Source organism: Puma concolor, chromosome E4, assembly GCF_028749965.1.
Source record: "Puma concolor isolate L17-30 chromosome E4, mPumCon1.1.hap2, whole genome shotgun sequence".
Classification (NCBI taxonomy): Eukaryota; Metazoa; Chordata; class Mammalia; order Carnivora; family Felidae; genus Puma; species Puma concolor.
In genome coordinates this window covers 21,767,358-21,781,551 of record NC_141683.1, presented here as the reverse complement: position 1 = coordinate 21,781,551, position 14,194 = coordinate 21,767,358, and the positions used below count along the sequence as shown (strand labels likewise).

The following is a 14,194-nucleotide window of genomic DNA, read 5'->3' as shown; positions in this document are numbered from 1 at the left end:
GTAACACTATGATTCATATTTAAAATAAAATTCCATTACCTCAATTCGTGGTTTCTTTGCTTCTGCTAAAACTTCGTCTGCAGCTCTCTTGACTTTAAGAAAAAAAAGAAAAGTAAATATATGGTTTTGGAGTAAGTTTTTAAAAGTTCAATATAAATACACAGCAAAACATACCTTGGGTAGATCGCTGAAGACCTATTTCTAGAGGGGCACTTCTGTCTATGCTTGCTGATGTTGCTGAAGATTTAAAAAGATTTAGGTGAGAAGCTCAATATTTGAACACATATACTAGACATTATTACAAGTAAAATGCTCAATATTTGTAATTTCTTACTTTATATGTATAATTTCCTAAGGGGGGAAAAAGTTTTAAAGCAGCTTTGTAAAACAGTTTATTATAAAAGACTAATTTATATTTAAAAGTCTTTAAAGGACAAATTATTTTTAACAATTTAGCTTACAAACTACTGCGATGACTGAAATTAACTGGTCACTTCAAAGAACATATACTCCATTACCACACATGCACATAAAATGTATTCAAACATAAATACATAAATACATATCCATAGGAAAAGGTTTTTTTTTAAGTTAGCATTCACTTCAAAAATACAAATTTTAGTTATTCACAATTGGTAGAAAAAACACTGCAATTACTTTTTATTTTTTTTATTAAATATTTTTATTAATGTTTATTTATTTTTGAGAGAAGAGAGACAAAGTGTGAGCAGAGAAGTGGCAGAGAGAGAGGGAGACACGAAATCCAAAGCAGGCTCCAGGCTTTAAGCTGTCAACACAGAACCCGACGTGGGGCTTAAACTCCCGAACTGTGACATCATGACCTGAACCAAAGTCAGACGCTTAACCAACTAAGCCACCCAGGCGCCCCACAATTACTTTTTAAATTAAGTCATTTAGGGGTGCCTGGGTGGCGCAGTCGGTTAAGCGTCCGACTTCAGCCAGGTCACGATCTTGCAGTCCGTGAGTTCGAGCCCCGCGTCAGGCTCTGGGCTGATGGCTCGGAGACTGGAGCCTGTTTCTGATTCTGTGTCTCCCTCTCTCTCTGCCCCTCCCCCGTTCATGCTCTGTCTCTCTCTGTTCCAAAAATAAATAAACGTTGAAAAAAAAATTTTTTTTAAATAAATAAATAAATAAATAAATAAATAAAGTCATTTAAATTGTGAAAGGTTGAAAATAATGAAACTAGTCCCATCCACCTAGTTCCCACCACCCTACATGACTATTTAAGTCTTGAGTGTATCTTTCTAGAGGTTCTTTCTGTAGATACAAGAAATACAAACTTACACCTTTATTCCCCCCCCTTTTAAATTTTTTTAATGTTTATGGGGGGTGGGGAGGAGCGCAAGAGAGAAAGGAGAGACAAAATCCCCAAAACTGTGAGATCATGATCTTAGCCAAAACCATGAGTTAGATGCTTAACTGACTGAGCCACCTACATGTCCCTTTCCCCTTTTTCACATAAAAGATAGCATACTATATACACTGTCCTGAGCCTTTTTTTTTTTTAATCCTAACAAAAGAGATCTAGCATACTGATATGTGGAGCATTCTTCCTTTTTAAAGCTACACAGCATTATCGATATAATGAGGAACCGGTTCTTTCAAAGAATTAATAAAATTGAAAACTCCTAGCCAAACTTAACAAAAAAGGAGAGGCCTCAAATAAATGAAATCAAGAAACAAAGGAAAGATCACAATCACAACTGCAGAAATACAATTATAAAAGAATATTATGAACAATGATATGCCAACAAATAGGGTAATCTGGAAGAAATGGATAAATTCTTAGAAACATAAACTACCAAAACTGAAGAAGATATAGAAAATTTGAACAAACAAGGTGCCTGGGTGCCTCATTTGGTTGCGTGTCCGACTTCAGCTCAGGTCATGATCTCACAGGTCGTGAGTTCAAGCCCTAGTTTGGGGCTCTCTGCTCTAAGCACAGAGTCCACTTCAGATCTTCTGCCCACCCCCCCTTTGCCCCTCCCCCTGCTGGCACTCTCTCAATAATAAATACACATTTTTTTTAATTAAAAAAAAAAAAAAAAAACCAGAAAACTTGAACAGACCCATGACCAGCAAAGAAACTGAATCAGTAAAAAAAATCTCTCAACAAACAGTCCAAGACAGGATGGCTTCCCAGGGGAATTCTACCAAACATTTAAAGAAGAGTTAATACTTATTCTTTCAAAAAATTGAAATGGAAGGAAAATCTCCAAACTCATTCTATGAGACCATCATCTTGATTCCAAAACCAAAGACCTCACTAAAAGAATGACAGACCAATATTCCTGATGAACATGGATGCAAACATTCTCAACAAGATACCACCAAATCAAATCCAACAGTACATTAAAACAATTATTCACCGTAATCAAGTGGGATTTATTACTGGGCTGCAGGGCTGGTTCAATATCCACCAATAACTCAACATGATACACCACATTAATAAAAGAAACGATAAGAACAACATGATCCTCTCAACAGATGTAGAAAAAGCATTTGACAAAATACAGCATCCTTTCTTGATAAAAACCCTCAAGAAAGTAGGGATAGAAAGAACACACCTCAATATCATAAAGGCCATATACAAAAAAGAACCACAGTTAATATCATTCTCAATGGGGAAAAACTGACAGCTTTTCCCCTAAGGTCAGAAACATGACAGGGATGTCCATTCCTACAACTGTTGTTCAGTACAGTACTAGAAGTCCTAGCCTCAGCAATCAGACAACAAAAAGAAATAAAGGCACCCAAACCAGCAAGGAAAAAGTCAAACTTTCACAGTTCACAGAAGACAAGATACTCTATATGGAAAACCCGAAAGACTCAGACTCCATCAAAAATTTGCTAGAACTGATAGATGAATTCAGCAAAGTCACAGGATATAAAGTCAATGTACATCTATCTGTTGCATTTCTATGTATCAATAATGAATCATCAGAAAGAGAAATCAAGGAATCGATCCCATTTACAATTGCACCAAAACCCGTAAAATATGTAGGAATAAACCTAACCAAAGAAGGAAAAGATCGGTACTCTGAAAAATACAGAACACTTATTATGAAAGAAACTGAAGAAAACACAAAGAAATGAAAAATATAGCTTGCTCATGGATTGAAAAACAGACACTGTTATAATGTCTACACCACCCAAAGCAATCTACAAATTCAATACAATCCCTATCAAAATACCACCAGAATTTTTCACTGAGCTAGAACAAACAATCCTAAAATTTATATGGAACCAGAAAATATCCCAAATAGCCAAACTAATGTTGAAGAAAAAAAAAAAAAAAGCAAAGTGGGAGGCATCACAATTCCAGACTTCAGCAGTATTACAAAGCTGTATTCATCAAGACAGTACAGTACCAGCACAAAAACACACACATAGATCAATGAACAGAATAGAGACCCCAGAAATGGACCCACAACTCTATGGTCAACTAATCTTCAACAAAGCAGGAAAGAATATTCAATGGAAAAAAGTCTCTTCAACAAATGGTGTTGGGAAAACTGGACCATGATGAAACTGGACCACTCTCTTACACCATACACAAAAATAAACTCAAAATGGATGAAAGACCTAAACATAAGACAGGAAACCACCAAAATCCTAGAGAACGCAGGCAGCAATTTCTTTGACCTTGGCCATAGCAACTTCTTACTAGACACGTCTCTGGAGGCGAGGGCAACAAAACCAAACGTGAACTACTGGGATTTCATCAAGATAAAAAACTTCTGCACAGCGAAGGAAACAATCAACAAAACTAAAAGGCAGCCTACAGAATGGGAGAAGACATTTGCAAATGAAATACTGGATAAAGTGCTAGTATCCAAAATCTATAAAGAAGTTATAAAACTCAACACCCAAAAAATAAATAATCCAGTTAAGAAATGGGCAGAAGACATGAACAGACTTTTCTCCAAAGAAGACATACAAATGGGAAACAGACACATGAAAAAATGCTCAACATCACTTATCATCAGGGAAATACAAATGAAAACCACAGTGAGATACCATTTCACACCTGTCAGAATGGCAAAAATTAACAACTCAGGAAACAGCAGGTATTGGAGAAGACACAGAGAAAGGGGAACCCTCTTGCACTATCGGTGGGAATGCAAACTGGTGCAACCACTCTGGAAAAGTGTGGAAGTTCCTCAAAAAGTTAAAAATAGAACCACTCTATGACCCAGCAATTGCACTACTTTAAGAATAACCACTCGATAAGTACTTGCTGAATGTTCAGAGGACAGTACAGAAAGATAATACTCTTGAGCATGGTCTTTCCATTATGCAAAAGACTCCATGCAAATCAGTATTACTGTTAAAGTCATGGAACTCAATATGTAACAAGACAGCTATTAACGACTTAAAGGTAGTAAACACTCCAAGAAAGGTTACGACCAAACGGTCTCATATTGATTTATTCATACTATCATATGATTATATCAATTTACTCATACTCACCAATTTATATTCTATTAATTGTACCAACTTATAATTTTATTCATATTCTTTAAGACAGCAAATTAATGATTACTCACTTATACAGGTAAGCACCTACTATTAACCACTGTTCTAAATACTGGGTATTTAACTACCTGCCCCCTTAGAGTTTACCCTCTAGTGGGGCAGACAAATAATATATAAGTAAACCAATATATAATTTCAAGTCAATGTAAGGGATTTGACAAAATATAAATTAGGAAGATACTATACACAGATGGATGTATGTGGAAAAACAACACTATTTTCTTTTTTAGAGTGAGAAGTTCTTTCTGACAGATTATTAAAGCACAGATTGAGGTGGTAAAAAGTAAGACATGTGACAATGTAGAGAAACAGAACTGAACACAAAAAATAGCAAGTACAAAGGCTTGAAAAGTCAGGATAGTTAAAAGAATCAGTAAGACTGGACCACTGTGAGCAAATGAAAGTTGGAAGAAGATGAGGCCACAGATATTTAGGCAGAAGCAAAATCACATAGGTCAGGATAAGGAGTATGAGCTTTATCCTACATGTGACGGGAAGCCACAGGATGGACTTGAGCAGGTAAGTGAATCAAGCTTATATGTGTTTTTCAAAACAGGTCACTCTAGTGGGTAGGCAAAGACTATACTAGAAAATACAGAGTAGGGTACTGTGAAAAGGCTATACAATTCTAAAGGGGATGGATGGAACATAGTGGGAGTAGAATGGTTAAGAAACTCATCCTTTTAAAGAAAAGGACCTGCTCACAAAATGAGATGTGAGAAAAAAGTAATCAAAGATTTCCCCAGGGTTTCTGGCCTCAGCAACTACATGAATGGTATGCCATTTACTGAGATGGGAACAGTGGGTGACCAGACTTATTTTGTTTGAGGGGAGAAGGGAAAGAGGAAATTGGCATTCTATTTCAGATACATTGAATTTCAGATACCTATTAAATATCCAAGGAAAGATGTGGAGTGGATTTATAATTTAAAGCTTAGAAATAGGATGAATATAAGGAAGTAAGCAAAAGAAAATGAGAGATGGACAATGAATAGAAAGAGAACCAAAAGAATCAGGTGCCCCAAATGCCAAGCTAAGAAAGGGTTTCCAAAAGGAAGCAGTCAACAGTATCTAATGCTGTTGAGAGATCAAGCAAGATACAGATAAGAGAGACCAAAGGAATGAGTAACCCTTAAGTCAGTGTTAATCACACAACAGTGATATAAGTGGGACATGAACAGGAAAGCCAAACCAGAATGGATTCAAGAGGGAAGCAGTGATATCACACAACTGTTACAAAGAATTTTGCAATAAAAAGGAAAAAACAAACAGTACAGTAGATAGTAGGAATGGGGGGGGTCAAAAAACCATTTTTAAATGAGATCTTGCTGTATGCACTTTAAAGGGAATGATGCAGAGGAAAAGAGGAAGATGACGACGCAAGGCAGAAGCAATAATTTACAAAAGCAGAGTCTTTGAGAGTGTGAAAGGAAATGGAATCTACAGAGAAGTGGTGACTGGTCTTAGGAATGAAAGTAGTGTATTCACCATAACAGAAAAAAAAGGAGGGCATATGCACATAGCTGCTGGAAGGTTAATTTTTTAGTGGAAATACAAATTCTCTTCCCATTGCTTCTTATTTCACAGGAGAAAGAAAGAAACAATGGCTATTTAAGAGTGAAAGCAATTTAAAAATTACTCACATGCTTCACCATTGAGATATCCAAGCAGATCTTTTCGGTCAGGTCTTCTAACCACAGGAATATTTTCAGTCTGAAATCACAATTTTTCATTAGTTATCAAATCAACAACAATTACAAGAAATATAATAAAAACAAACATTGTGTAATATCTGAATTTTATTCCAACAGATCTTGGTAATATTTATTCAGAATCTTACCTTTTTTTTTTTAAATATATGAAATTTATTGTCAAACTGGTTTCCATACAACACCCAGTGCTCATCCCAAAAGGTGCCCTCCTCAATACCCATCACCCACCCTCCCCTCCCTCCCACCCCCCATCAACCCTCAGTTTGTTCTCAGTTTTTAACAGTCTCTAATGCTTTGGCTCTCTCCCACTCTAACCTCTTTTTTTTTTTTCTTCCCCTCCCCCATGGGTTTCTGTTAAGTTTCTCAGAATCCACATAAGAGTGAAACCATATGGTATCTGTCTTTCTCTGTATGGCTTATTTCACTTAGCATCATACTCTCCAGTTCCATCCACGTTGCTACAAAAGGCCGTATTTCATTTTTTCTCATTGCCATGTAGCATTCCATTGCTAATTGTGGTATATAAACCACATTGTATTCCATGTAGAATTGTATTCCATGTAGTATTCCATTGCTAACTGTGGTATATAAACCACAATTTCTTTATCCATTCATCAGTTGATGGACATTTAGGCTCTTTCCATAATTTGGCTATTGTTGAGAGTGCTGCTATAAACATTGGGGTACAAGTGCCCCTATGCATCAGTACTCCTGTATCCCTTGGGTAAATTCCTAGCAGTGCTATTGCTGGGTCATAAGGTAGGTCTATTTTTAATCTTCTGAGGAACCTCCAGACTGCTTTCCAGAGCGGCTGCACCAATTTGCATTCCCACCAACAGTGCATGAGGGTTCCCGTTTCTCCACATCCTCTCCAGCATCTATAGTCTCCTGATTTGTTCATTTTGGCCACTCTGACTGGCGTGAGGTGATACCTGAGTGTGGTTTTGATTTGTATTTCCCTGATAAGGAGCGATGTTGAACATCTTTTCATGTGCCTGTTGGCCATCCGGATGTCTTCTTTAGAGAAGTGTCTATTCATGTTTTCTGCCCATTTCTTCACTGGGTTATTTGTTTTTCGGGTGTGGAGTTTGGTGAGCTCTTTATAGATTTTGGATACTAGCCCTTTGTCCGGTATGTCATTTGCAAATATCTTTTCCCAAGAATCTTACCTTTAAAGAACTACTAGGCTAAAAAAATCTAACCCATGTCTTCAAAAATTTTAAGGATATTAATTTTTAATAACTTCATTCTTGAAATTCAATTAAGATACCTAAAAGATAATCATTAGAAACAATGGCCAATCCCTCTTCAAAATATCAATTCCAGTCTTTTTTGTTCCCTTGGCTTACTTTAAGTATTTTTTTATTTTATTCATGATACTTTGCATGCATATTTGAGGTAATTATCTTTTTAGTCCCATTGCTTGATCATTACATGCTATGTTTCCAAAGTGCTTTCTTTTCTCAAACACAAAACAGACTTCCCAAAATATTCTACTTGAATTCTGAAATACACTAACTTAGCCATAAAAACTAAATTTTCAAAACAATAGGTATACTGTTTAAGCATGGGAAAAAATTTAGGACATTATACAGCAAAACATTAATGTCAGTTGCTTACTTTCCATGCTACATATTTCTTTTTTATCTTTGAATGCACACAAATTCTGTAAGGAAGGGGAAAAGACTAAAAAATTAAATCTGGAAAATGTACCTATTTTGGTAAAATGGATAATTTTCCTTAAATCTCCTACATTAGTCATTGTAAAGAGGTGTACTGACAAATAGAGCTGTATGCTTTAGTCACCAGGTCATCTTGAGGCCATGAATTCAATGAATCCTGTAATTACCACAATTTTCAATATCATTTTTATAATGTAAACAAACAACTAAGGGGCACCTGAGTGGTTCAGTCAGTTAAGCGTCTGGCTTCAGCTCAGGTCATGATCTCATGGTTCGTGGGTTCAAGCTCACATTGAGCTCTGTGCTGACGGCTCAGAGCCTGGAGCCTGCTTCAGATTCTGTAACTCCCTCTCTTTCTGTCCCTCCCATTCGTGCTCTCTCAACAATAACTAACATTAAAAAAAAAAATTAAAAAAAAAAAAACAAAAAAAAACTAAGTATAAGAAAGCCTGGTGGCTGCAAGATTATATAATTAAAATCCCTGTCACTTTATATACACAATGATAAATAACCAGAATCCTTAGTAACTTCGGCTATTTATCTTATATTGTATACTAATTACATTTCATTTCAAACATTCTGCACACACTCCCTGATGATAGAGTTTAACTATATTTAATCATTTAAAATTAACCTTTTTTTTAAAGGGTAGGCTAAATTTTAATTTCTGCTAGGAGTATAAACATTTAAGAGCCCACAGGTTTTTGTGTGCTTGTTTTTAAAAACTAGTCTACATGAAGTATCATAAATAGCTAAAAGATTTGAATTAATTTTGTTAAGTTACTGTTTCTAAGTCTGATAACATACTTATTTGGTTAATAATGAATTATGGACATAATACAGCCAACTGAAAAAGATATAAGTCTACTCACACTAAAATAGGAGCTATGGGTCCACAAAACTTACATCAGACATGGTCTGCTCACAAGAAAGAGCAAGTAGCACAGTGGAGGAAAAAAAATTTGTAGAACCCTAGAACTGTAGAATTCTGCCCTTTCAATCTGCCAAGTATTTAAGAAAAACAAAAGACTTAAATCTTATGTGAGCAAGGGTCCCAAGGTCCACAGTAACAATTACAGCCATCAGTTATAGTTATAACTATTTGCCAAGAACATAATCTCTATATATAAACCAAGCATCTGGATCATCTTTATTACCACAAAATGAATGGATATAGCCAACAATACATTCTAATTACTGCCTAATTCAGATTTTAAAGATTTAAGATGAAGTAACATAACTTCTTAAAGATGCTGTTATTTTTATCCCACTATTTCCCAAATCTCAATACGTAGTTTCACCCTAGTATTATTTTTTTCTATATGTATTAAACACTGAATATTTCCCATTCAGAAAAGCAGAGTTCAAATACTGAGATGCTGAAGGCAAGAAAAACTGGAAACAAATGAATTTATCAATAAAGTTCAAAAGAGATTTATTAAACAGATTAAAAATTAATTTTAAAGTGGTCTGTTAGGGGCACTTGGGTTTGGTTAGGTCTCCGGCACTTGATTTTGGCTCAGGTCGTGACTCATGGTTGTGAGATTGAGCCCCCCATCAGCGTGAAGCCTACTTGGGATTCTCATTCTCTCACTCGCGCGCTCGCTCTCTCTCTCTCTCTCTCTCTCTGCTCTTCCCCTGCTCATGTGAACACACACACACACTCTCTCCCTCTAATAATAATAATAAAGTTGTCTGTTAATCTTGATTCTGATACCCAAAAAAAGTTTTTTTTAAGTTTATTTATTTTGAGAGAGAGAGGGAGAATGAATGGGGGAGGAGCAGAGAAAGAGAGAATCCCAAACAGGCTCTAAACTGTCAGCGCAGCTTACAAACTCAAACTCACAAACTGTGGTATCATGACCTGAGCCAAAATCAAGAGTCAGACGCTTAACCAACTGAGCCACCCAGGCACACCCCAAAAAAGTATTCTTGAGATCAGAGTTCTGAATATCAGGGTCCTTCTACAGGCTTATATATATATTTTTTTTAATATTCCTATAAATATCTTCAAAACTTCTGTTCTTGTAAAAACATGCAAAGATCTAATTTTGAACTTCCAATAGGCTTTCATACAGATGAACCTTTTATTTTTTTGATTTGAAACCCATGAGGGAAGTGATCCATGCCAAATAATACCTATTAACCAAAAAAAAAAAAAAAAAAAAAAAAAAATTAAGTTTTAAAATGAATTTTACTTACGGCGGCACGTCGGACATAAACAGGATGAGAAAGGTGCACATTATTAAGTAGAAACAAGATAGAATCCAATGTGTAGTACTCTCTGGGCTGGCCTTCCTTTCCAGTCCTGAAATAATTAAGATTTTTACTCAATTTTAATTCAACTCCTTAGACTTGTATGTATGAATTTATCTATATTAACTTTGCTACTCAAGAATGGATTCAACATGGTTAACAAAAATACACATAAAGTATGAAATCTAGTAAGCGGAACTATCATTAAAGTAAAAGAACACAAAGGTAGAAAATGAAAAAAAAGAAAGCACACCATATTCATACTCTAAGGTACTACACCCTTTTTAGAATTTGGCGCAAACTTCATTCTGGTCTTTGCCAATAAAGAGAGAAACCTAGTCAGTTACAGAGTGGAGAGAATCTACAAGAGAAAAACTGATTAGAAGAAGCACAACTCTAAACTTACTAGAAATTTATTCTTTGTCTCCTAAATAAGATACTGCTAAAGAACATCCTTAACATTCTTACAGCAAACACAATAATAAATTTCAGAGGTATAATTCTTATGACATCCCTTAAATTAAACCAATGATGCAAAAAAAATCATAATCAATTCTACCTGTGGTAAAGCAATGCTGTATAAAGGTTTATTTTTTTTTAATGTTTATTTGAGAGAGAAAGAGGGGGAGGGAGAATATAAGCGGGGGCAGGGAGAGAGGGAGAGAGGGAGAGAGGGAGAGAGAATCCCAAACAGACTCTGTGCTGTCAGTACATAGCCCAATATGCGGCCCAGACTCACGAACCGTGAAATCATGACCAGAACCAACTCAAGAGCTGGACGCCTTACCGACTGGGCCACCCAGGCGCCCCAATGCAGTCTAGAGGTGCAAGCTCTTTAACGAAACCGCATAATACTGTTGCCTCAACAGTATTTGTGTCCAATCTCACTCTTCCTACTACATTCCCATCTAAAAAACGTCAGCGTATTATTTGACCTCATCTGAATACAGTGCAATATAGTCAGCCCTCATCTACATTTCTCTAGCCTTCATTTCCACTTTTCCTATGAATTGACATTATTTCAAACCATACATCACTACCAGTTACTGTACAATAACACGTAATATCCAGGTAATCAGGGTTTTTTTTTTTAACAATACAGAAAAGCAAAGTAATAGAACGTACTACATGCAATAAGGATAAGTATTGCTTAAAGTTCCGAAGTTGGACATATGTACATGTGCATAAAGAAATGAATAACAAAACAAAAATATGTTTAGTGGTGTAATTCGCTATTGTTAAAGTTTGAAATTATTCTAAGCACCCCTTTTTCACTACTAGCTTCACTGAAATGCTATCAAAATATTTCCTTTCCAGCTCTCATGGCTTTAAGCATACAGTTCCCTGTCCTTTAAGACCTAACCCATCATGTCACCCTCAAAGTTCCTAACTCACTCTTTAAGGCTTACTCATCTGTTCATTCGTTCAAGAAAATTTGTACCCTGTCTACACGCCAAACATATTTCTATGAAACCCTTCCTAATACCCCAAGCTAGAAGTGATTACTCTCAAGAGCCAGAATGCAATTCTTACCAAGTTATGTTTTATTTCACCTACTCTGATTAAGTTAACCTCCCCTGAGTCAGGAACCAAGGTGCTAAGAATTTTCTATTTCTCAAATTGAACCACCCTACATCCTGAGTACTTCTAAACCATTTTTTAAAGAAAAAAAAATAAATCCGTTAAAATTCCAATCAAATGTAATTCTGTCTGTGCAAATTTTTTTTGACAAGACAAAACGCAAGAAACTCAGAATGATGTCATTGCATCAACATTTCATAAAGCTAATCAAATCATTAAGTCCTCAGGGCCAAAAAGCTAGAAACCAACAAACTAAATTTTCCCCAGCTTTTCATCAACTCTTCACAAAGCCCAGTGCTTCCACTCAATCAAGCAAAATGAGTATGGAAGTTCTAGCCCAAGGTTCTACTCATCCAGATGAAATACCAAAGAGAGAGATATCACCTTTAAAAAGGCCCCAAACCATTACCAGACCTATCTCTAGATATTTTCCTTAATGCCTTCAATTCAAAAAGCCCCGCGTAGATCAACGTTCCCAAATATTTCTTGTTAAAACCCATTTCCTACAAGCACACACCATCATCAATATCTTACTTAGATCTGTAAAGCTCACTCCATTTTACCAATAACTTTCTCCCTGAAGAAATTCCTGCCTTCACCTCTAACACGGGTTTTGAGGACTCTTCCAAAGTGACCAAATCTTTTTCCCGTTCTAATCTCACATAGGTAGTTCCCTTCTCTCTACCTCAGGGAATTACGAAAGGAAAAAGAAACAGACCAGGAGCTGCAAGGGGCAGGTGGGACAGTGACAACACATGGTAGCCTCGAAGAGAAAGAAAAAACTAAACACAAAAAGACGTCTCTAGGACCGGACGGTACGCCCCTTTCTGCACCTACACACGTCGGTAAAAATGAACTAGGAAAGTCAGAAACTCCTGTGGTACCTTCCCCTTTGGCGTCCCAAAGACTTAAAGAACTGGAGATGCACCTCCTCCTATTTCCTCCTCACCTAAAAGTGTAACTTCTTTTCTTGAGAAAAACTTTTACCCGGAGACCCGTTTTTTCTCCATCCCCAAAGGGAATCGGGGGGAGGGGTTAGGAAAGAGGTCGCCTGGGGGCGCCCAACTCTGCCCGGCCAACCCCAGGCCACAGCCATGCCAGACTTACCCCCAAACTACATAGTTGGTCTTCACATTCTTGGGCCAGGAGAACTCGCCGAAGATCACCTCGTCTCCCTTCACCACAATCTCCTTCTTCTGGATGTTGTACTGTCGCAGGACGCTGAGCACGTCCGCCATCTTCCCCCCCCTCGCCGCCGCCGCCGCCGCCGGCCCCGGGCGAAGCCGCCGCCGCCGCGCCTGCCTCCTTCTTCCCCTGTCGCCTCGCCCTCTTCCTCCTCCTCCTCCGCCGCCGCCGCCGCCGCGAACCAACAGCAGCCGCACTAGCAGCCGTCCTCGCCTACGACAGCAGCAGGGGCAGTAGACACCCAGGCCGCCGAGGACCCCGCGCTATAAGGCAAGGCCCCGCCGCCGGCTGCCCGCGGAGAACGCCTGACTGCGCGCCTCCAGCCAGGTCGCCGCCAGGGGGAGCCACGACCGACCAGGAACACGCCCCTCCCAGACTCCCACTCGGCACCGGGCCGAATCCCGGCCCGAAACTCGGAGCGCAGGGACACCGCGCCCACGTACGGAGCACGTACGGGGAATACTGCCGGGCGCACGCGCGCGGACACGTACCTCGTCCGTCGTCCCTCGCAGCGCGCACGCGACTAGCGACAGGTGCGCGCGCACCTGCAAGGAAGCCCGGGAATTCTGTCCCCAGACTACGCACTGGGTTGACCGCCCACCCACCTTGACTGCGGCCAAGGGCTCTCGGGCCGTTACTTGGGCGAGAGTGGAGCTTGGCAAAAGGTTTCCAGAACGCTAAGATTACCTTCCCAACTAAAAGGGACCCATTAAATGGCCTGTAGGTCTTAGTGATCCGATTAAGCCCCTTTAGAAGGGTGAGGTTTTGGAGGCGGGGTACGGTTTGGGGGTTGTTTTTTGTTTTTAGTGTATTCACGTAGTGGATAAGGCACTAGTCCGGAGGAGACCAATCCCGGGTACCTGTATTTGTTACGTGCTGCTTGACCTTGGACAAGATACATACCTTCTTACAGCATTAATTGGCTAGTGGAAAAAAGAACTTAGTATGAGAATAACATGAAAGAAAGCATCTAGCAAATCAACAAAATATCATAAATGTTGATCTTCCACTTCAGTTCCTTGGATGATGACTTTTTCCATCCTGGCCCCTTCTTCCTGCCAGGCCCAAAGTGGTACCCTTAAATAGCTCTATTCACAGATGCTAATGAAAAGGAGAACACAAACTCCAAGCTGTCAGAACACTTTCGGATTACCTGATTTTTTATTGGCACTCAGAAGGCTAAAGGGTGTCCTTGCTGTGCTGGAAACAATGAAATAA

At 38.4% G+C, this 14,194-nt stretch overlaps 1 protein-coding gene across 1 annotated transcript in view; it reads right to left on the bottom strand.

The window, feature by feature from the left end:
• CDC73 (cell division cycle 73) overlaps nt 1-13,297 on the bottom strand; it is a 137,835-nt gene extending 124,538 nt beyond the window's left edge. The window contains exons 1-5 of the mRNA XM_025927830.2: nt 12,899-13,297; nt 10,157-10,262; nt 6,204-6,273; nt 175-237; nt 40-92 (exon numbers count right to left, since the gene is read on the bottom strand). Coding sequence (XP_025783615.1) covers nt 40-92; nt 175-237; nt 6,204-6,273; nt 10,157-10,262; nt 12,899-13,029 — 423 coding nt within the window. The 5' untranslated portion in view covers nt 13,030-13,297. The remainder of the gene's footprint in view (nt 1-39; nt 93-174; nt 238-6,203; nt 6,274-10,156; nt 10,263-12,898) is intronic.
• Between the last annotated feature and the right edge of the window lie 897 nt (nt 13,298-14,194).